Source organism: Ixodes scapularis, unplaced genomic scaffold, assembly GCF_016920785.2.
Source record: "Ixodes scapularis isolate PalLabHiFi unplaced genomic scaffold, ASM1692078v2 PGA_scaffold0__279_contigs__length_252992795, whole genome shotgun sequence".
NCBI lineage: Eukaryota > Metazoa > Arthropoda > Arachnida > Ixodida > Ixodidae > Ixodes > Ixodes scapularis.
The window spans coordinates 182,959,320-182,980,876 of record NW_024609835.1 but is presented as its reverse complement, the minus strand read 5'-3'; the positions used below and the strand labels follow the sequence as shown (position 1 = coordinate 182,980,876).

Below are 21,557 nucleotides of genomic sequence, written 5' to 3'. Positions count from 1 at the left end.
AAACGCTCGGACAATTTCTTAGAAGCTTCAGAATTAGGTTGGTCATCCTTGGATTGAGAAAGTTATTTTATTCAAAAATACGCTGATTCCCAACACCCGAATAATGTTCTCGTCGCCGCAAGATTCCGAACGAGAGTCTGCAAAGATCGATGGTCGTTCGCGCAGCTTTTCAATGGTGTAATGGTGTACTCCAGAAATAGGTAAGTGACAACTTGAAATATTTCTTGAACAAGCTAATAATAGATGTAATTGAAAAAAAATAAGATTGAGGGCGCTGGTGAGTTGATAAATATTAGGCAACATAATAAAACCGGAGACACGGGAACAAAAACGACGTCCACAGCACCGTATAAGACACAGCTAATAGTTTTATTCACATCAGCGCCCCTATTTAGCCGACGACCCCAGTGACCGCGAAAGACACGTGGTCAATAGCTGTCGTAAATCCAGAACATTTTTCATATAACATAAATGCATCGAGGAAATATCCTAGGTAAGCATCAAATGGTTGATAAATTGGGCAATTGACACACGACATATCGTGTAAACTTTTTTCTTTCTGAGAGCGCAATTCTTAGGCGCCCGTTTTTGGGTTGAGCGGCGTCCGCGTCGGCGTAACCGAGCTAAATTTAGCGGGAAACTTGATGTCACGTGACCTCAACACCAATTTATTTCCGCGTTAAATTTAGCGGGGAAATTCAGTTTCTCCGCTAGGTTTAGCGGACTAATTGAGTTCCCCTCTAGATTTAGCGAGAAAATTGACGTCACGTGACCTCACCATCAATTCAATTCCCCGATAAATTTAGAGGGGAATCGAGTTGGTGTTGAGGTCACGTGGCGTTAATTTTGCCGCTAAATCTAGCGGAGAAACTGAATTTGATCATAGGTGACGTGACACCAAGTCATTTTCTCCGCTGCATTTAGCGGGTAAACTGAACTGGAGGAAGAGGGGAGTGGAGGGGACGAAAGAGGAGGAGGAAATAAAAAGACGAAAAGCGGAGGAGGAGAGTTTACGGAAGAGAAGGAGAGGCATACCCTCCCGTCCGTACTGTCCCTTCCTGCTCTTCAAGTCTGCGCTCTAATTTTGCATTACAGAGATTCGTTAACGTCCTTCAATTTTTTTTTCTTTTGTTACAAATCAATGCTCAGATATAGGGCTTTGTCACTAATTCATAGAATATATACTTGTGTGATTTATATTCACTCTACAGATACACCTTTTTTAATATTTTGATGACTAAAGTGTACAAATATAGCATATTTTGTTTTCCACTGCCACAGAGTAGTCGTTCTTGCGACGTAGGAAGGACATAACTATCAATGACGCCGGGAACGGGGGATGGTACCATTGCCCGTACAAACCCTCGCGAGCGGTTTCGCTATGAAACTGCATTATAGGAAACGCACTTATAGCATGTTTGAGTTAAGAAGCAAGGCCTTCTTTTCGTTCCCCTCTACGTATTTCCTAAATTGAGATTCACGCGACTACGCGTATATTATATAACCTCACCCGACGCCTATTATTTGCTTATGAAAATTGGCACTTTTTTTAGAAGGGGTGGGCAGCTTAACGTTCATGTATTTGGTAATACGCACAAATATGAACAGCTGGAGATTGGACCGATTTTCTGAAATTAGGTATATTTTTATAAAGCCTTATGTAAATACAGTAAAGATTTAAATGAATGTGCCAGTATTGCTTTCGTTGAAGATGTTGTGGGCTGAACGAGGAAAGAATAGTGCTAATTGTATGAACAATAGATTGTAACTATTGATAACAAAGAGATGGAGAAAACTTTTTTTTTTTTTTTGAGTTTCACAAAATCGATAATACACGGCATAATAGTCAAAGACGAGCAAAATAACGAAATAATGAGTACTGAAATATTGACTCGTAAGAGAAACAGCATTCACTGATGCAGGTCTGCCTGAAATGGAAACTAAATCGACAGCTCAGAATCGAAACATGAACAGACCACAACATTAAGTTAACGACACAGAAACACTATTTTCCTTAAAATAATCAAAATTAAGAGATGATTAACTGTTTTCTTGTGCATCTTCGAAACGTTCTATAACTTCATTGTGATGCGTCCGTGTGTCAAACTATGGCGCTTTCCATTCCCAAACAGGACTATATGAGGCTCACAGATTGGACAGCTTCGTTATCGCTCGGATCGTGCTCCCTCACATTCAATTTGACGGTGGATAATCGGCATTGCACTTCTGACCAATCAGTGAATCAACGGAAATCGCCCAGCAGAATTTGCGACAACATACGGGAGCTCTTGTTTTATGGTCCACGAGTTACAACGAATAGCCCCTTCTCCTGGCAAATAGCGAGCGCTCGTTGCGCTCTCGCCGAGCGGATTCTTGCACCCCTCGCGAAATGCGAGTGATCTCTTCGTGTACCCCGTGCACTTTAAAAAAAAAAGCCCGTGAGTCTTCTTTCCCGCACAACACTCGGAGAGCCAATCAGCGCAACTTACGGAGGCCGCTCAGCGAATGACGATGCTGAAACGTATGTTTAAACCAAAAACACGGTCTGAGCAACTCAAAGTGCGTTTTTTTTTGTATAAACATATGTTTCAGCATCGTCATTCGCTGAGCGGCCTCCGTAAGTTGCGCTGATTGGCTCTCCGAGTGTTGTGCGGGAAAGCAGACGCACCGGCTTTTCTTGAAACGTCACGCTTCCATTGCTTAATGTCTCAACTCAGTCTGCGTTTTTTGGTCTAAACAGATGTTTCGGCATCGTCATTCGTTGAGCTGCCTCCGTAAGTTGCGCTGATTGGTTCTCCGAGTGTTGTGCGTGAAAGTAGACGCACAAACTTTTTTTTAGAGTGCACTCGCAACATATCAACTTCGACATTTGCGTTACTCGAAGAAATTCTTGCGCGTCTACTTACCCGCAAAACACTAGAAAGGCCAATCTCTGCGATCTACGAAATCAGCGCAGCGAATGATGAGGCGGAACATCCGTTTAGACTTAAGAATGAAGTCTGCGCTGTAGCATTACGCAATGCAAAGTGTCATGCTTGCATTGCGTAATGCAAAAGCGCAGACTTAATCTTAAGGTCTAAACAGATGTTCTGCCTTATCGTTCGCTGAGCTGATTTCGTAGATCGCAGAGATTGGCTCTTCGAGTGTTTTGCAGGTAAGCAGACGCGCAGGCATTTCTTAGAGTGTAGCATTGTGGTCCCAGTCCCGAATGCGATTGCGCCAGCACAGCTTGACGACAGAAAGTTAAAAGAATATCAGGGGGTTGTAGTGCTGTTACAAGCCATTATGAGCTGTCCGAAGGTCGGCGAAGCAATGCGACGCCGTACCAAGGTGTCGACGTTCCCACCAAACAGCTGGAGTTGCGATCAAGATGCGTAAGAACTGACTATTATTTGGAGGTATATATGCGTTTTACTTCACGGGAGGATAAGCAGGGTTTTGTGTTCTGGGGTATATCCGAAAAGCTACGAAAAACACCCGTCGGTAAATTTTCGCTCAATTTGGATTTATCCGACAAACTTGAAATTTGGATGTGCCAGTCCCCCCACCCCCCTTTCCTGAAAGATAAATAAATAAAGACGGTATTTTACAATTTTAGCAGCGCAGTGTCAATGGTCCTCGCAAAATGCCACCATGATTACCCTTTAAATCTCGGACCATTGTGAAAGGAGTCTTACCGCTTATCACGTCAAAGCTCATTCAGGAAAACATGTCATTTTACATTCGTGTCACGACAAAAGCCACTGTTTTGGTATTCGATTTGGGCCGTACTATTTGTGTTAACTGGAAGGACAGGTTATGTTTTTCGTAACAGTGAAAGCTATCCACCATAAAGATTGCATCAAATGGGAAAGAGGGGCAGTTAAAAGTTCTTTTTTACATCCTTAACCTCTCCACCTCGCGCGCGGTATGATCTGAGATGATGTGATATGATATGATATGATATGATATGATATGATATATATTTATTTCAGCTCAGGAGAGCCGCGGCACCGCAAAAAGGCGAATCGCCCATACCTTGAAGACCTGCGGCGCCGCTTCTAATGATGATAAAATTATAAAATACAAATGAATCGTGTAAATGATAATGAGAATGGTGGGATGATGAAGAGGGTGAAGAAAAGCGTCAAACCTAGCAGCGGTCTTCGCAACGGTGGTCTTCACGGGGTCGCCGTGGCCTGCTGACCTCTGCCATGCCAATCTCGAGCGCCTGGCGAGAACCCCTAGCTTGCCCAGCAAGCAGACGATCCGGCCGAATTTCCTGTGACGCAGGGAGTCCAGCACCCCCCTGGAGGAGCTCCAGGGGTTGGCGCCGGTGTTGACCGGGCGGCGGTCTTCGCGAAAGCGTGCCTTGATGCCTACCAGCTTGCGGTCGAGCTTGTAACCGAGCAGCTTGAGCACCCTGTCGATCGAAGACATGGTGGGTGCCACTGGTCAATTTGGATTTCTGACGATGGAAAAAAACATGTCTTAAGCCCAGCTGACTTCTTTTTGGGAAGTTGAAATATCTACACAAGGCACACACACGGGGCACATTGATGGAACAGGATGGGATCTGTACGACCTTCCCAGCGACTATCTCCAGTAGTTGATTAATTTTAAGCTACCGACGTTTATTGAATCAACACTTGTGTGCAACGTTTGTCCTGGGGCAAATTAGTATTGCCAGTGGGAATGGCATCAGCGCCAAATTCCAGCTAAAAAAATATTAATTGGGACAAGCGCGTTTTATTTTATTTTTATCTGTCATACGTTTACATCCGGTTATTACTTTATCTTATTTTTATAGGAAACGTTGCGAAATTAAACTCTGCATTGAGGAGAATTGAGAATCAAACAAAAATAAAGTCCGATAAACTCCAAATTTGACGAAACATAAAATCCGAAAACACGGAACCCTACTTCTAAGATAAGGCGGTAAATATGAGCTGCACTCGTCTCGCACAAAGAATTTCGTGCTGTGCGAAAGGTCGGCGATGCATCGGAGGGCAGCGGGGGGTGAGAGAACAGCCGAAAACTGCCGTAGCGGCGGCGGTGGAAGCCGGGCAGCGTGAATCTCCGGCGAGCAGAGAAGCTTTGTCTGCTGCATTGTGTACGCCCTTGAGAGCCGTGGCCGCTCCACCACCTAGACCGAATCTTCCGAGTCCCAAATCTGCGAGCACTCGTTATGTGCGTGTATGCTTTTAGCAAATAGCGTGTAGACCGAAAGCTGAACGCACACCTTATATTGATATTTCATAAATTTGACGGCTCAGTTCTCCCGTTTCATGTATAATTCCGAGAAAATAGCGAAGCACTGTAGTCCGAGAAACACGCTCAAAGCAAACCCGCAAGTTATTTGTCGATTCTGCAAGTGGCCCTCGTTCTGAAGGCCTTTTCGTTACTGCCCAATTTCAAGGGGCAGTTCAAAGTTCTTTGGAATAGACTCCTCTTAAAGAATCGACGAATCGGCGCACGCCGAGGGACACACGCAGAGTCGAGGTTGTGAGCAGATTCAACAAATTCTTTATGGGGCTTCGTTCTCAAGGCCTGTGAATTGTCCACGAAACAAGGGGTGGACTAAACAGTAATTAGCGAAAACTTTATGCACACGCACGCTTACGAAAGGAACAATGGCAATTCTTGCTTCAGACTCGGATATCGTGAGCCGTAAAACCCACCCTTGCCACAGTGGACACGAAAGAGCATTGTTACGTGTGTTTAACGATGCCTGTAAACAATTGTGACCCTTTCTTTACGCGCACGAAGACGATGGTGTAAATGCACGCAAACTATAACCGGAGTTTTCGGTAATTTCCAAAGGCGATTTTGTTAGATAAAAAGTTAGCACTTTTCTCTGCCGAACGGAGTCGGCTATTCAAATTGTCTTCCGCCCTCACGCCGTCTTCTGCGTCTCGCGTACCCATTAACTCTTAATTAAGCACGAACTCATTAACTCGGCAACCCAACCAAGTTTGTCCTGTTCTTTTTTTTTTTTTTTTCTTTCAAACATTTCGAACTGAGTTTGGCCGAACAAGTAGGAAATTCAATCTAAGCATAAACATTCTTTCGGCGCATCTTTTTTCTCTTTTTTTGTATCGTGTGCGATGGATACGTTTCACGTGCCTCGCGCTAATTTATACGCATAGACGAGCTCTCTCTATCCCCTGTGTGTGCGCACTGCATCATTAAATCCCGAAACTGGTGCCTTAAGAGCTGAGGACGCCGACAGACGCTCGCCATTTCGTGCAAATAGTTTATTGTTTCCATTTGAAAGTTATCGCTGCATCGGGACGTGGGAATGTAAAATGCATGGGACATACTTGTAACAAATTCGACGCTGTCCTGTTTGTGTTATGTCTTGGTGCCTCGTCTCTGGGGATTTCTTTATGAAATACCTAGAGAAATCATTTATTATAACAATGTCGGAACTGAAATTCCGTTGAGGGCCAGCGGAGAAATGTGTTAGCAGGTCGCAGCGCAGAATACCTGAATCGAATGTACGCCCTGCTGGACTGAGAGACCATTCTTAGATTTCATCCAGGTCCATACTCGTACCGGCATACGGCCGTCACAGAAGCATTTGTAACGTCATGTAACACTCATTAATTATGTTTAAAACTTCTTGCAGATTACTAAAGATCTATATATTCAAGTCAGGTGTCTATCAAGCACAAACCTATTACGCCTTCGACAAAACGATTAACCATTACATGCGTTCCGCGATTCGAACGTGCGTTAGGCATTAAGACAAATTCAAAAATAATAGTGATGCGCCACTGGGTGCTGTATTGGAAATATTTCTTCGTAATCAGTTCTCTGCATTAAAAAATCTGTTGCTGACAAAAGACCTTCAAGAAACACGACCAAATACAGAAACAATGTTTACACGGGCTTTTTTTGTGCTGACACTTTCCTAGCCTATAGGCGACTTACACGTGACGCCCTTTGTCTATGCATAAGCGAAGTTAACCAAATCACTGGTTTGTGTTAAGACAAGGTGAGGTCTAACTGCTCGCTTTTGAGCTGTGGCGACCCTGGGTTACGTTACAGATGAAAAACTTGAGAATTGAACAATGGCTGCAAGTCCTGTCAATCTTATGGTGCCTCCGTGTGGGCTTTGCTTAGGCTAATGTCATCTGACCATTTTGTTTCAAGCGCTTTTGTTCCTTAGATGTTCCGGAGCACGTGAAAGCGCCTCTCCCGGCGCGAGTTCTTGGAATTGACAGTGCAACAAACGCCTTTTGTTACCGGGTATTTCTTCTTTTTTTTTGCGAGAGCCCGCACTGTTGGCGTGGGGTACTATAAAGGTAGGCACCACCCTACAAACAGAAGGGGAGAGGGAGGAGAGGAGACGAGAGTAGTGGGGGACATCAGAACGCCGATCTCTTGTTTAGTGATTAGGGGGTACATGCATAGCTATCTGCCTTTGCCTCCACCCAGACTTCGAACGCGTTTGAACGCCAAATGTCGGCGCCCAGCTTTCCGCTTTCGCGCTCGAACGCGTCCGAAGTGCAAGTAGAGTCAAAGGCAGCTGGGTAATTCCACGCCAAACGAATTCAGGCTTAAATTCGACCATCACGGATTCCGTCAAGAAAATAATGTATGTATTATTCGTTACGTAAAATATATTTTCCATAATATTTTTGCTATAACGAATTTTTTTACGACCATTTGAATTTTGCAAAAAACAGGCCCCACAAAAAAAAAAAAAAGATCCAAAGTGTTTAAAAACTTATATATATGAAAGGAGACTGCGAAATGAACACTGCTGTTAGTGGGGTAAATATATTATTCTTAAATATACAATATGTCTTGTCTCGCATTTCCGAGTTTTTTTAAGGATGTGTTAAAAACGTATTACAAAGCTGATATGAAAAGCACGCCCCCATATGACGACTTAAAACTAATGTGTTTTCCGTAGTAAGAAAAATCAAGTATACTAAAAATATATTGACAAGACCTTTGTTCTTGTGTTCCAGAAATGAATGTACAATATTGAACATAAGGCAAAATACTCGGCTAAAAAAATCTTTTAGTTTTTCTATACTTTGTGAAGAAGGAAGAACAGCGAAGTCGTACTACGATGGGACCGAAGTAATGGCCGACCGCAAATCGGCAAGCCAGATTGAAATGCCTGGAGAGGTTGCCGCCATCTATAAGTGACGGCGGACAACCAGAAACCGGGTTGTCTGGTCGCCGCTGTTGCTCATAGATGGCGGCAGCTGTCCAGAGTTTAGTGTCAACATTTGTTTGCTGACGGACATGATGCTGGGGAAACTAGTCCTTAACAGCTGCGCTGTAAAAAAAATTAAACTCATTAAGGTGGTCGGTCGAAAAGCATAATCTCAACGCTTATATATGTAGTCAATCCCGTTTATAACGAACAGCAGGAAACACTACGATTAGTCCGATATAGCAAGTAGTTCGATATAGCAAAAGCCATTTCCAACCAACTTCCACGATGAGTTCGTTGTAAGGCGAGAGCTTCTGTTTCTTGCTCATCTCTTAATTTCCGCCTTGAAACAACGCAATAAAAAGGCGTCTATTCTTTTTTTTTTTTTTTTTGCATGCTTGCAGAGTTTGTTTTTCTAGCTTTCTCCCCTTCTGAATCGCTTCTCCTCGCTCTATTTTGTTCGCAACTTGAGCTTTTGGAATTTTCTTTCTTGCCTACTTTTTTTTTCTGTGAAAGGGACAGGCAAAATATGATTGTTTGCGCGGTTTTGGAAGCCTTCCCGGGGGGGGGGGGGGGGGGGGGGGGGGGGTAAAGTTAGAAATAGCCAATATATTGTTCGTTATAAAGCGTACTTTGTTCGATATCGACAATAGTTCGCTGTACGTGGGTTCGTTCTAAACGGGTTTCACTGTAAATAGTATGCGGAGTGCAAGTTAGCCTGCTTCTTGCACTGTGGTCACAATGATATCAGAACGCTGAGCTCTTATTGGCTGCTCGAAAATAAATAGTGGGTAGACCTCCTTCTAGCATTAAGGTTTGCCCACTATCTTTTCAATCAAAGCAAATCAGAGCTCGGCGTCATTTTGACGTCACCGCAACTCGTCCGGAAGAAGCAGACGACTTGCTGTCAGCATAGAATTCACACAACAAACGAGCAAAGTGAGAAGAAAATATTCTTTTTTAAAAGCGAAAAAAAAAATTATTTTGTATATTACCACGGGCGTCGCTGAGCGAGCGCGTGCGTGGCCGAGTGTTTACCGTACTTGGGTTTCGTGCGGAGCCCCGGCTTCAATTCCTGGGAGCGACGCGTCTCTTGTTTATTCTTTCGATTGAGCGTTCTCGTAAGTTCGAGAACCTTGTCTGATCGAGGTACGAATGCTCTACGCGCCCAACGTTCTACGCCGAATGTTCCAGAAGCCCATGCGCGTACATGATGGGCTCCGCGTGGCGAGCCGGAATCAGTCTCGCCCCAGCGTTCGATTCTGCTGTTATGTTTTAGTCACCGCTCATTCACACTGGAAGCGGATCCGCGTTCGCGAAGTGGTTGCGAACGTTGTTTTATAAAGATTCAGTACAATTACAAGTGCACTTGGTGTCATCGAGTGCGCGTGCGATTGTACTGGATCTTTATACAACCGCGCTCGCAACCGCTTTGCGGACGCGGATCCGCTTCCAGTGTGAATGAGAGCTCACAATGGCGGTTCAACCGCAACTGCTAAGCGGTTGCGAACGCGGTTGCTTAAAGGATCAGTGCTGTTTCAAGCGCGTTTTGCGATGCAAACAAGCGGATCCACTTCGCAGTTGCGATTCAAACGCCAGTATGAAGGCAGCATTACGCCGACTTCGACGCCCGCGAAGCTCCGTTGCTATCCTCTGTTTACTTTTCGTTTTAGGCACAAGCTTGCCCCATTAAACGTTTATGTCTTCCTGTTCATTTATTGTTCTTTTGGTTACTACCCAAAAGGGTGGATCGGTGCCGGAGCGGGCTAGCGCAGCTCCGAGAACGTGGGAAAGCTCGAGCTGCAGAACCCAGGGATCCTGGCCTCAATCCCCACCCCTGCCCGTTCGATCTGGAAGAGCATCGTACCGGCGTGCGGTCGTGTATCACCACCGCGCGTGGCACGTCAAAAACTCCAGGCTAGCGGTTGTACTGCACTGGCTAAATTGATTATCTATAGTGAGTGACTCGTCACAACTTTGAAGTGGCTGACCAACTTCACACTGTTTAAATATCCCCACAACCCCAATCGGTCACCACCGTTGAGAATATTTCCAGTATTAAAGATATTTCAAAATATACAATTTTCAAAGCGAAAACCAAATTATTTTTGGTATAAAATCACATACTTTACGCCAATACGTAGCTTGTAACTAAGACAACAGACCAGCAAAGTTTGAATGAAGTATTACTTTCTAAGAGCGAGAAGAATATATTTTCATTGGCCCCATGCAAACCCATCGCGCTATATATATAGGGCAATGCGTTGCATGGGGCCAATGTTACAACATTTTCTTCGCTTTTAGGAAATAATCTTTTCTTCAAACTTTGCTCTTCTGCTGCAGAAAGTACGCATTCTGCAGGAAAACCCACCACACTGACAGCTGGTAAAACATATGCTGCCTCTTTTGGCAACATTTACGACGTTCACCGCAAAAAAAAAAATAATAATAAAGCAGAAAACTATGCATCTCAAACGCTCAGTCTCCGGTCAAGTGCAGCGCTAGCGGTCTCCGACGAGTCCGATGAGTTTAGTGGCAGCTGGCTTTGTGTCTACCACTAATCTTTCCAACCAGAGTTCGGCACTCCGCCTTCCCCGCGAGCTCTCGTCTCTTCCTCTTTCCTCAATTTCTGCCCGCACAGAGAATATCTTACGAGCTTTTGTAACGGGCCCCTTGCCCATCAATTTTTTTTTCTCTCGCACATTCAAATTAATTTGAGACGTGACTTCTACGTGGGTGAGTGTGTTTCCTACTGAAACGTAACTTTCCTACATACATAGCAGAAGGCTCGGCTTAGACTCGTCCTTCTCGAACGACAATTAGAACACAGAGAGAGACACGGGGGGATGGTGATCAGAAATTCATTCGCGCATAACTAAGTTCTTCGGACGAATTCTTTAAGCGACGAACGGTCGGCATTTACGGCTTCGTTAGCGCCCCCCCTCCTTCTCAACCCCTCCTACACAAACACAGACGCACACAAACATTCAGAAGTGCTTCTGCGAATTGTTTCAGACTAGTCACGCTTCAGCTCCCAAGAGACATCGACTGGCAGAAAAGGGTCTGGGGTCGGCGACGTTCTTCGTAATGAAGCAAATTAGATGCAACGGAACGCTTTGTCGGCGGCGCTAACGACGCCTCATAAACTCCATCAAATTGAGCACGAACTTAGGACAAAAACGTGCGCTTAACTGCCCAAATTTAATAGCTTCGAACGTGCTGTGCGTGGCGAGTGTGGAATCGACCCTGAACGGTCTTCCGCGCTGAGTTATGAGGGGAAAGCGTAGCGGCGCAAAAAATGTCCGGTATTTTGTTTGTTTGTGGCGCCGGCGGAAATATATACGCTTTTAGGTGTCTTGGGCGCAGAAAATGTGAGCGCAACTACCTCTGAGTCTTACTACAGGAGGCCTAATGCGGTGTGAGGAAAATTACGCCGTGTACACCGGCGTCATTTTATATGCTAACGAGATGTTTGAAACGACTGCGTCACTCTCCTATGCATGAGTGTGTGCTAAACAACGCAAAATCTGATCCAGTAAATATCCTAAAACAAGTTGCGTGTCAAAAATTGCTTAACTTACTTTAGCATCTAAAAGTAATTGCCCTAAAACTATGACTGCAACATGATCCATAAAACAACAATGAAAACGTTAGGTGGCAGAATTTAATTAAATACTCGGTTTAATGTAACAGATAGAAATAGTAAGTGTCACCCGATATAATTTTTAAGGATAAATTCAAATTAAGAAGAAACGCTTTGTAGAAAAACGCTTTCTGCAGTAAAGTGTGATAAGTGCCGCCTCGCTGCCCCACGGTTGGAACACGTTAGAAGGCACCTGTAACCATTGATAAACCTAAACTCGATGATGCTCTTAGTGCTTCAATTCTTTTATTTTTTCTTTGAATGACGCCGGGTACACAGGCGTTATTAACCATTATTAATCATTAACTGTTTCATGGAGAGCAGCCGGAGTTGTATGTAACCACGAAAAACGGCACCTAGTCCCATTGGCTGAGGGTAACGGCACCTAAATGCCCATTGGATGAGCGAAACCGTACCTAAATGCGACTCACGAAGCACGCGCGTTCAGAAATAAAACTCAGAGAAAAGCACAGCAATGCAGATTTATTGTCACGGATAGCGTAGAGCCGGCGGGGTTCGCCGCACCTGCGCAGTAGGGGAGTGTGATGTAACCGCCGGAGCGCCGTGCGCTGTGATGATGTGGCTCGCAGCTTGTGGGGATGCTTTCGGATTCCTACCCGTTAGCAGTCCTAAATGTTTCTTTTACTGTTATACTACACCTGCTAACACTGCATATCTTTTCATATGCGCTGAAAATGTGGAAACGAGTAACTTAGATACGTGACGCAATTTTAAGAGGCGAATTCAGCCTCCCTTCGAGGCAGAAACCAGCAAATCTACATATACAATACAAGCCCATAAGATTTTCCCGGGCGGAGAGAAATTATGGTCTTTTGATCTGGTCATTGGCAGCTCAATTGCGCTTGTGTAGACTAATTTCTGAACGCGCTACGCTTTAGGGCTATACAATGTAGCCCAATGACTACATTTGCACAGCGTCGGATTTTTGTAACCTTAACCTTTTTCTGACTCCATATATAAATGCCCTTAAAACAGTTTTACGATGATTTGTTTTTCTCACCTCGCTCAATCTTTATTTAAATGTAGTGCCAGCGGTTTGGACCAGGTGCCAAAGTTTTACAGCTTGCCGTTACCTGATTTAGAAGTTCTAAGCGATTTGCGGTCATTTTTATTGAGCAAATGGTGGCCGACTATGGTGTACGAATACACTGAAATGATTGTCGTCTGCCACTGGGAAAGGGTCTCATTTTCTCATTTAAAATTTCCGAAAACATTCTATAGACCAACTCGACTCTCTGGTGTCACGCCACTCTTGTGGCGCTGCCGCCGCCACTGCGCATGCGCAGATGCTTCGCGTCGGGCGAATGTGGTTTCTGCGCGTGCGCAGTGCCCACAGCTGGTGGGGGCAAACGCAGCTTGTTTTTAAACAGTGGGTTCGTCGATACCTTATAAATGAGAAAACGACAAACTTTGAAACGTTTTACATTTAGTCAGTACAGCTTGCGTTCATGGACACATGCGGGAGAAGACTAAACGTTCGACGTTGCGAATATCTTTTGAACGACGAAAGTAATCCCTGGAGAAGGGGAACAAGAGGGACAAAGGACAAACATAAATCTCCAAATACAGCTAGGTGACTGGTGAGCGACCAAAAAAATCCGCCTGGTCCGGGTATCGAACCCGGAACCTCTCCATTAGAAGTGGAGCGCTCTACCAACTGAGTAGAGCGCTCAGTGACGTCTAAGGGTTAGACGTCTACTGACGTCTAACCAGGGGTTAGACGTCAGTAGAGCAAACGGGTTTTATCAGCTGCCACCAGTCGAATACCAACAAGGGTGAAGCTTGCAATTTAAGGTTATAATTATAATGCAATTAAATGCAAAGGTGCAAGCGAGCTGGACAAGAATGACGAAATGACGAAAAAACCCGTTTGCTCTACTGACGTTTAACCCCTGGTTAGCTCAGTTGGTAGAGCGCTCCACTTGTAATGGAGAGGTCCCGGGTTCGATACCCAGACCAGGTGGATTTTTTCGGTCGCTCACCAGTCACCAAGCTGTATTTGGAGATTTATGTTTGTCCTTTGTCCCTCTTGTTCCCCTTCTCCAGGGATTACTTTCGTCGTTCTTGTCCCGGGTTCGATACCCGGACCAGGCGGATTTTTTCGGTCGCTCACCAGTCACCTAGCTGTATTTGGAGATTTATGTTTGTCCTTTGTCCCTCTTGTTCCCCTTCTCCAGGGATTACTTTCGTCATTATTGTCCAGCTCTCTTGCACCCTTGCATTTAATTGCATTATAATTATATATTTTTAACACTGCAAAATTTTATTTGTGGGAGTCCGGTACAATCAAGCGTATTTCTGTTCACAAAGCAAGCAACTGTACTCGCCGGTACAGTGATGCAGAGTAGGAATAACTTCCCGAAAAAGAATCGCAAACGCCTCTCCTCCAATATATGTTCCAGGAACAAGTGATGTAAGCGAACCGCGATGATTTCATGCGGAAAGCGCTGCGCAGTCAAGACTTGCGAGCTCGTCGCCGAACCCAAAAGTCTAACCCCACGCGCCGCAACCAACGGCTGAAGTCGTAGTAACGAAGGCCTTTTGAAAGAGACTCTCTTTCCCCGAAGATGCATCATCAGGTCTTAACAGCCTCCTAGGCTGAGTGATGGGAACACGAGAGCTCACCCAGCGTGCCATTCGAGCTTCGAGCAGGCCGATTACTGCAGGAGTCCCCGACAGTAGAGGCACTAGCCATCCCAAACCGGATAGATAGATGGATGGCTGCGATCGAATCGCCAACTCTTAAAACCCTCTTTCCCCGGGGGCTGATGAAAAATCGATGCTAATTCCTCCTGTCGAGCGATCGGGATTCAGCCGACGGAAAAACCGGTGGCTTCCTGCGCTCCTGGCGAGTAACGCACGGCGCGAAAAGCCCATAGCTGCCGGGGAATGTTCATGCGAGGAAAATGAGTCACGCTTGAGATACAGTATAACGAAGAAGAGGCGGTACGCCGGGAAGCGCGAGGATTTATTTTCCTGGCGGTCGAGACGCTTTTGGGAAGGAAAGTTCGGCGTGTAATTCGTTTTCCGGTTTCTGGCAGTCGGCCTCTTTTTAGCCTTTCTCCTTTGTGTTCATTTATCTTTTCAACTTACCAACGTCGTCGCGACTCTTGGTCCGGCACACGGCGTAAAGATGCCGACGTTTGGAAAGAATTTTTCCCGCTTCCTGGTGGATAGATTCAGCATTTCCGAATATCTCGCTACCCACAGCGTGAGATGAACAACGTCAGAACATTCTTTAGAAGCATCTCAGATCCCAGAACTAAGGCAGATTTTTTTCTTTTTAAGACAGCTCAAGAAACTTTTTTTATTTAACTTTTGTGTGGTTTTGATGCTATATCTGTCATTTCTGCCGGAGGTATTTCGCACAATTCGTTATTACAGCTCGTCTTACAGAGCCGATGCGAATGTGTTGAAAACCTAACGAAGTCAAATTTACGTGTTCTATCTTGGTTGTTTATAAACCCCAATAATCACTGACAAAGTGAGAATGTTGTTTTGCTTTGTTGCGAGCTTTCCACCTTCGACAACGCCTCAACGTCTAGAGTGCATTTCGAGTGCGAGCGCGCAGCCGAAGTACGGCGCAAGGCACGCATGAGCTAAGGGACGGGCGTTAGGAAGGTACGCCCTGCAGTTTTCGCTCTGTCGGAGACTAAACCAAAAATAATAAACAACGGGATGCGCGTTCCATCGCCGCGCTCATTTCTTGACAACCTTTTGCTCTACATTGTGCTTTATATATGGACCGCATTAAGGAGTATTCGCACTGGGGAGAAATCCATCCTTTTTGCTCCCCGGAATGCGCATCACGTGGTAACAACGTAACGCTTTTGCGCGGATCCGCGCTGACGTAAACATCCCAGAGAAATAAGGGAACTTTTGTTCGGGGCGCACACCTTGGCGGGGATCTTTTTTTCAATTTGCGGTTTTTGTTCGCGTGTCGGGCAACTTTACAAATTTTGCTCAGCCAGGTGCCTACAAATTTTGCTCAGCCAGACCCTTTCCGAAATTCAGTCTGGTCACTTCAGTAGCTATCATCACCGTCATCTTGACGGTGCTCAAAAGTGCGGCTGGCCACATTGTACGAGGGAGGCGCCGCCAACGCCGCCAAGAGCATGTACGGCATCGCGAGTACGAGCTCTGCTGCTGCTGGCAGTCTAACAGTTTCGTGGACCACACGTTTGTCGCCCATTTCAGACTTTCAGCCCGGTCGAGGACTGCGCCTGTGGCAGCATTAACGCAGTCGTCGATGTTACAATCGTTCACTACGCTGTCTTCAGTTGCGACTGCGTGGCACATGAAGTCCGCGGCGAAGTCTTCCATAGCGTTGACAGTGACGATTTCGCCGCTTGCATTCTTCTGGCTTGACGCCCCAGGTGCCGCGTGTCCACCGGTCAGATCGGCAAATGCGCAGCTTGCCTCTTCACTAGCGGGTTCGCTCACCGCATCTTGACTGCTCGGATCGGCGATTGCGTCGTTCGTCACTGCGGCATCAGCGGCGGAAAACTTCGGCGTTAACGGCGGCGCCTGTCGTACTCGTGGTTTCTTTCTGGGCGGCCTTTTCGCGACGTTGAAAGCGAAGATGCTTGGCACTGCTTCCTGTCTGAGGTAGCGACGTTTACTAGCGACGTTCGGAATGTAGTCACCCTCTCGAAAGTGTCCTGAGCAGATCTTAGTGTACTTCGTAATGGAGAACTGCTTGCCTTCGTCACGTTTTATTGCAACAACCCATTTTTTTCGGAGAGCGGGGTCGGATGGGATGGTGAACAAAGATACCTTAAAAGAAGAAAGTATACAAATTCGCGAGAGGTCACACGAAATTCCCGAATGTTAACGTTATCTCGATACCCCAAGCCCAGCAACATCGCTTCTGTTTACAAAAAAAAAGGGTGCAGGTGCATGCTCCCTTCCGTCACGCTAGCGCTTGAGAAGAAGCACGAGACGGCTTATATCATTCCATGCTACTAATGTGGCGGGAACTCTTCCGTTTCGATTGTCGCAGCGGTCGCGTGCGTGCACCGCGCAACTGCGAGCGCACCGCCCAACCGCGAGCCAGAGGCATCCTTGAGTCCATTTTGCTTACACAGCGGCACACAGCAATGAAAAGGCGTTGCAGAAGCAGCGTGTGGCGAAGTATCAGCCGCGCAAGACCTTCTGTGGCCGCAGTGGTGTCGGTGGTGTAGCACACGTTGAGCAAGCGCCGACGCGACCATACATGCTTATGGCGGACGCACGCCGCGCCACACCCACCTGCCAAGCTTTGCAACCGTTCCGGTAGATGGCGCTGAATTTGTAAAAGGGTCTATTCCACAAATTCAACAAGCAATCTTATGGCTCGCATATAGAACAGCACGCTGTTTACAAACAAATACACGTTTGCCTGCACGAAGTTCGGGCACTGTGTCGTGCGCAGAAACTAGATTGGTGTCAAGCGAAGTGCCTTTGCATGCGCCGCGCTGACGGCAGCGTCAGCACAGCGGCGCGACGACAGAGGCACGAGCTGGTGTACACGGCGTGCAAGTTCGTCTGCTCTCTGTGCCCCTCGTGCTTTTGTTTACCCTCCAGATGCGCACACGTGCTTTTGTTTACCCCCCACCCCAACCTATGCCAGCGCGCGCTTGCCTGTCTCGTCATCGCGTATTTAACTGCGCCTTCTCCATGTTCCCCATTGATTGCCGTGCCCCGGCTCCCTGCGTTCTAGTGCGCCGAAGGTGCTTTTTTGAATACTTGATCACCGAATACTGCTATCTATCGGGTAAAGTTTAATGGGACAGTAAACCACCCCGAATGCGGTTTCTTTTGATTCCCAGGAAGAACGGCCTTATATATTGGTTCAAAAATATATGCTTTTAAAAACAAAATTGCCTAACCACAGCATCTGGCTGCACCCCACTGCGTACATTACCAGATCACTTCGTAATAATTAATGTAACGCATTCGGTTTTTGTTAAAAAAGATTACTATACCGCGATAAAAAACAAAAACAAAGGAGGGGGGGGGCGTGTTTTTTGCTGCATAAGACCCGGTTTTTGTTTCAAAATGTCTTGCCGTGCGTGTCATGAAACGGTGCGACGTACGTATGCTTTCTTTGTATATATATAATTATGGACCATAAGTGCGCGATATGTAAACCGTATCGGCATTTACGATAAACTAGGATTGGCAGAACATCCACCGATAACCTGCTCTTCCCGTTGTTCGAAGACGCTATTAAGCGTGGTGGTACAGATCCGCGTTTGCAACCTCGTTGCACCGACTGCACCAAGAAGTGCAGCTTATGCAACGTCGCGATTTATGTATTAACATTTTCGTAGAGACAGCTGTTTTTAAGGGGAGGCTGCGCCTCGTACAGCTCTGTGACCTGCAACCCGCATAATATGATGGCTCCTTTTTTTTTTTTTTTCATTTCATACCATGAAAACAATCTCTGGGATGAGATTCCCCTCTTTAAAAAGAAGTTTGAGCATGCAGATACACTCACTGAAATAACGGTAAAATCCCCGACCTCTTTAACTATTTTTGAATAAGATAATGGTTAGCGTTGAAACTTTGGCATCTCGTTCGGACCTCTAGCGCTACATTTGGGCGCAGAATGAGCGTTTGGCGATGCATAGATTTTCGTTATATTTTTTTTTGCGGTGAAAGAAACAGTGTAAAAACATTGTTTGCTTGTTTGTTTGTTTTGGGGGATTGGGGGGGGGGGGATCTTTTATGTTTGCAGTCAGTAGCAGGTTAACAAACCAGTAGTTACTCCGCCTTCAGTGCGAGCTTCCTCCCTTAGATAGCACTTCGTCGCACGCTCAGCCAGTCACCATGTTGTTGAAATTGCGTCCTCCAACACTGGACCGTCACACTTTACGTTCTGCAATAAAATTCATTTCCATCAATAAATGCACGGAATACAAGTAAAAACATCATAGTGAGAGCTCTTTGCTAATAATAGAAGAGTCAGAGCGACCGTTTTGGACACGCACTTTGGCCGTTTCATGCCGTTCGCGTGATATTGAAAGGGACGGGTCCACAATACGCCTACTTCTGCGGCGAGGATACCACAATGTCTAGTAAGGCAGTGCCCTCTCGCGTAACCGTGTTAACGAAGTTCAATATTTAGAATAAGATATAAGCAAAAGCTGAGGCTCAGCTGTCTGAAACGCTAATCAAACCGCAATAATCGCAGCGCCTAGTTTTAATCACTGCTTTGATGTCATTTGAAAAGTTTACTTATACGTTCGCCTTAGTACGGGGGGGGGGGGGGGGGGGGCATATTTGCAGCAAAATATGTCGAGCCTTGACTTGATAGTGTTTGGAAGTGCCTTTTTGGCGTGACAATCGACCCTTTCATATATCCCCGACGCAAAAAATAAAAGATATACCTCAAGAAGTATTTAGGGTCATTAATGAGATAATCATATTTTTAGTATTTTGACTTTTAGTGGTCCATAACTAGGCTTACTTAATAAAATTCGTTAGATTTCGAACTATAGTTTAGTCATATATAGACCTTTTTTTTTTCTTATTGTTCACCATTAATGTGTGCGCGAAAGCTCATAAAAATGAAAACTTCAAAGGCATCTGTATCCCACATCACCAAAGCTGCGCGATTCGAAAATTTATTGTCGCCACAGTTGTAACATCGCGATGAGACTCGTGATTTTCGTGCTAGACTCGCACCTTTTCACTCATGAAACAGCACACGGGTGGGGTTTGAAAGCTGAAAATATGCTAACTGGCAGTAGTGTAAAACGCATACTTCCTTATGCGTCTACTTTTCTTAGGCATAGAATATCAAATAGGTCTACGAAAGAAAGAAACAAAACTAAAATGTCGATACTAGTTTTTTATTTGCCATCGCGTGGATCGTTGATATCAATTCGATCCTGATGTCGTCGGTGAAAACAACCGAACAGCCGGTTAACTCTCAACTTTTTTCTCCTTCTTTTGCAGATTATGACCGAGACAACAATTACGTCGATTCTGTAAGTATCTTTTTTTTCTTTCTCTCATATATAGTACAAGCTTAAAACTCATCTTGGCAATCTCGTGAGATATTTTATACTCTAATTCAAGCATTAGTGCCCGGAACTTGTCTTGATTAAAAACAGTTATTAAAAAAAAAAAAAAAAAACTTCTTTTGGGTTTTAGGAATATTTAATCTTCATCAAAAATAATGCGGTGGTTAGGCGAAGCAAGATACATAGCGCATTGGAGACACCATACTACCATTATTTTTTCGTGCGTGCCTTCATAAAAGTGACAAATCAGCAACTCGCATTCCAAATTCTACGCATGCCCCTTGTCTTGCGCTACTTTGCCTATTCTATTAAAGGGGTCATGAAAAGATACCGGGTTGGAATTTTCATGACTTTACAAAGGCGTGCTGGTCCTAGCGTGGCCCACATAGGCTTGCGGGGATCACCACTGATTCAGAAGCCTCTTGGTCGCGGTGAAATCTCGAGGATAAAAGGGGACTATTTCTTTCAGTCTTGCCTCCGCAAAACTCGATGACGTAATGGTGGGATCGAAACCACCCGACTGACGACAGTCGAGCGCGGCTTACGGATTGGACTCGAGAACTGCGTTGGCACTCGACTTCGGCTCGTGACATTCAATGCCTAGGTGGACACTCGGGTAGTGGCTCGTGTCCAACCACTGCGGTGATAAACATAGCTGAACCCTAAGAATGCCTGGAGCTGAGCAAGCGTTTTCTGCTTTGCCGACCTCAGCACGTGGCTAGGATTAACGCTGGCGCCAGAGGATAGGCACCAGGCGACGGTAACGTTTGTTCTGACTCCGAGTTTAGGGGATGAACGAGGCTCATATTTCTCGAATTTATTTGCCGACTGCCATTGCTTAGAACGAAAAAAGAATCTATGAAACGTTTATTCTTGTATTAACCTGAAGGTGTGAGTTTGAGTAGAATTTAGCGGAACTGGAAAAAATCGTTTTATGCCCCTTTAGGATTTTCAATAACAAGACGTCTTGAAATTCACATGAAAGAGGGGTATTTCGTGCGTGCACTCTTCACAGTCACGACTGTGTTGAACTATAAACGTTCCGTTGAATAGACGAGGCAGGGGAGACGAAGACGGAAGAAAAAAGTGGTGAAATGAAGAATATAGGGGCAAACTTCCTAGTCTCGCACATCACAGAAACTCCGCTAGCGTGTGTACTAACTGAACGACTCCCCCACATCTACATAGCACTTTTCTACTCGACTTGTCCCAATGACGTCCTATATCAACTTACCAACAAAAAAACAACAACAAAGAAGCAACAGAAAAACACAAACACAAGAAAGAGGTTCTTGTCAGTCTTTTACCCAAGGGGCACGGTTCCCATAACGATTTCATCGCGCATGTATTCCTAGCCGCGGCCACCCCCGGGGGGCCATTACACCAACTCGAACGCGGCGAAGAAGAGAGCAACGCAAATCTGGCCGAAACGACTGTCCTCTCTCTTCCTTCCTTCCTTCCTTCCGGTTCGGCCGCGCTTCCGGTCCTCGGCGACAGCAATTACGCCGCTCCGAAGGCGACCCGGTCTTCCGGACGAGGGAAAACGGAAAGAATACCCGACGAGCTCCTCCCGTCCACTGGCACACGCATGCAGTGCCATGCACCACCGATGCTGCCGGTTAAAGTTACCAGTAGCGAGCGACAGCCCAGCGCATCTCGGCTACTGCCCGAAGCGCTCTACTGTCCGTTTTATTTTACCATGGACCGTAGAGGAAACTACGAGCCA

At 45.7% G+C, this 21,557-nt stretch overlaps 2 protein-coding genes across 2 annotated transcripts in view; one reads left to right on the top strand and one right to left on the bottom strand.

Moving 5' to 3' along the window:
• Window positions 1–15,769: 15,769 nt before the first annotated feature.
• LOC121837832 (peroxynitrite isomerase THAP4-like) overlaps window positions 15,770–21,557 on the bottom strand; it is a 32,241-nt gene continuing 26,453 nt past the window's right edge. Inside the window, exons 3-4 of the mRNA XM_042293663.1 lie at window positions 15,994–16,595; window positions 15,770–15,794 (exon numbers count right to left, since the gene is read on the bottom strand). Of these exons, the coding sequence (XP_042149597.1) occupies window positions 15,770–15,794; window positions 15,994–16,595 (627 nt within the window). The remainder of the gene's footprint in view (window positions 15,795–15,993; window positions 16,596–21,557) is intronic.
• The window catches only part of LOC8033488, a 133,713-nt gene continuing 131,924 nt past the window's right edge, over window positions 19,769–21,557 (top strand). Inside the window, exon 1 of the mRNA XM_042290675.1 lies at window positions 19,769–19,795. The gene's annotated coding sequence lies outside the window, so the exon portion shown is untranslated. The remainder of the gene's footprint in view (window positions 19,796–21,557) is intronic.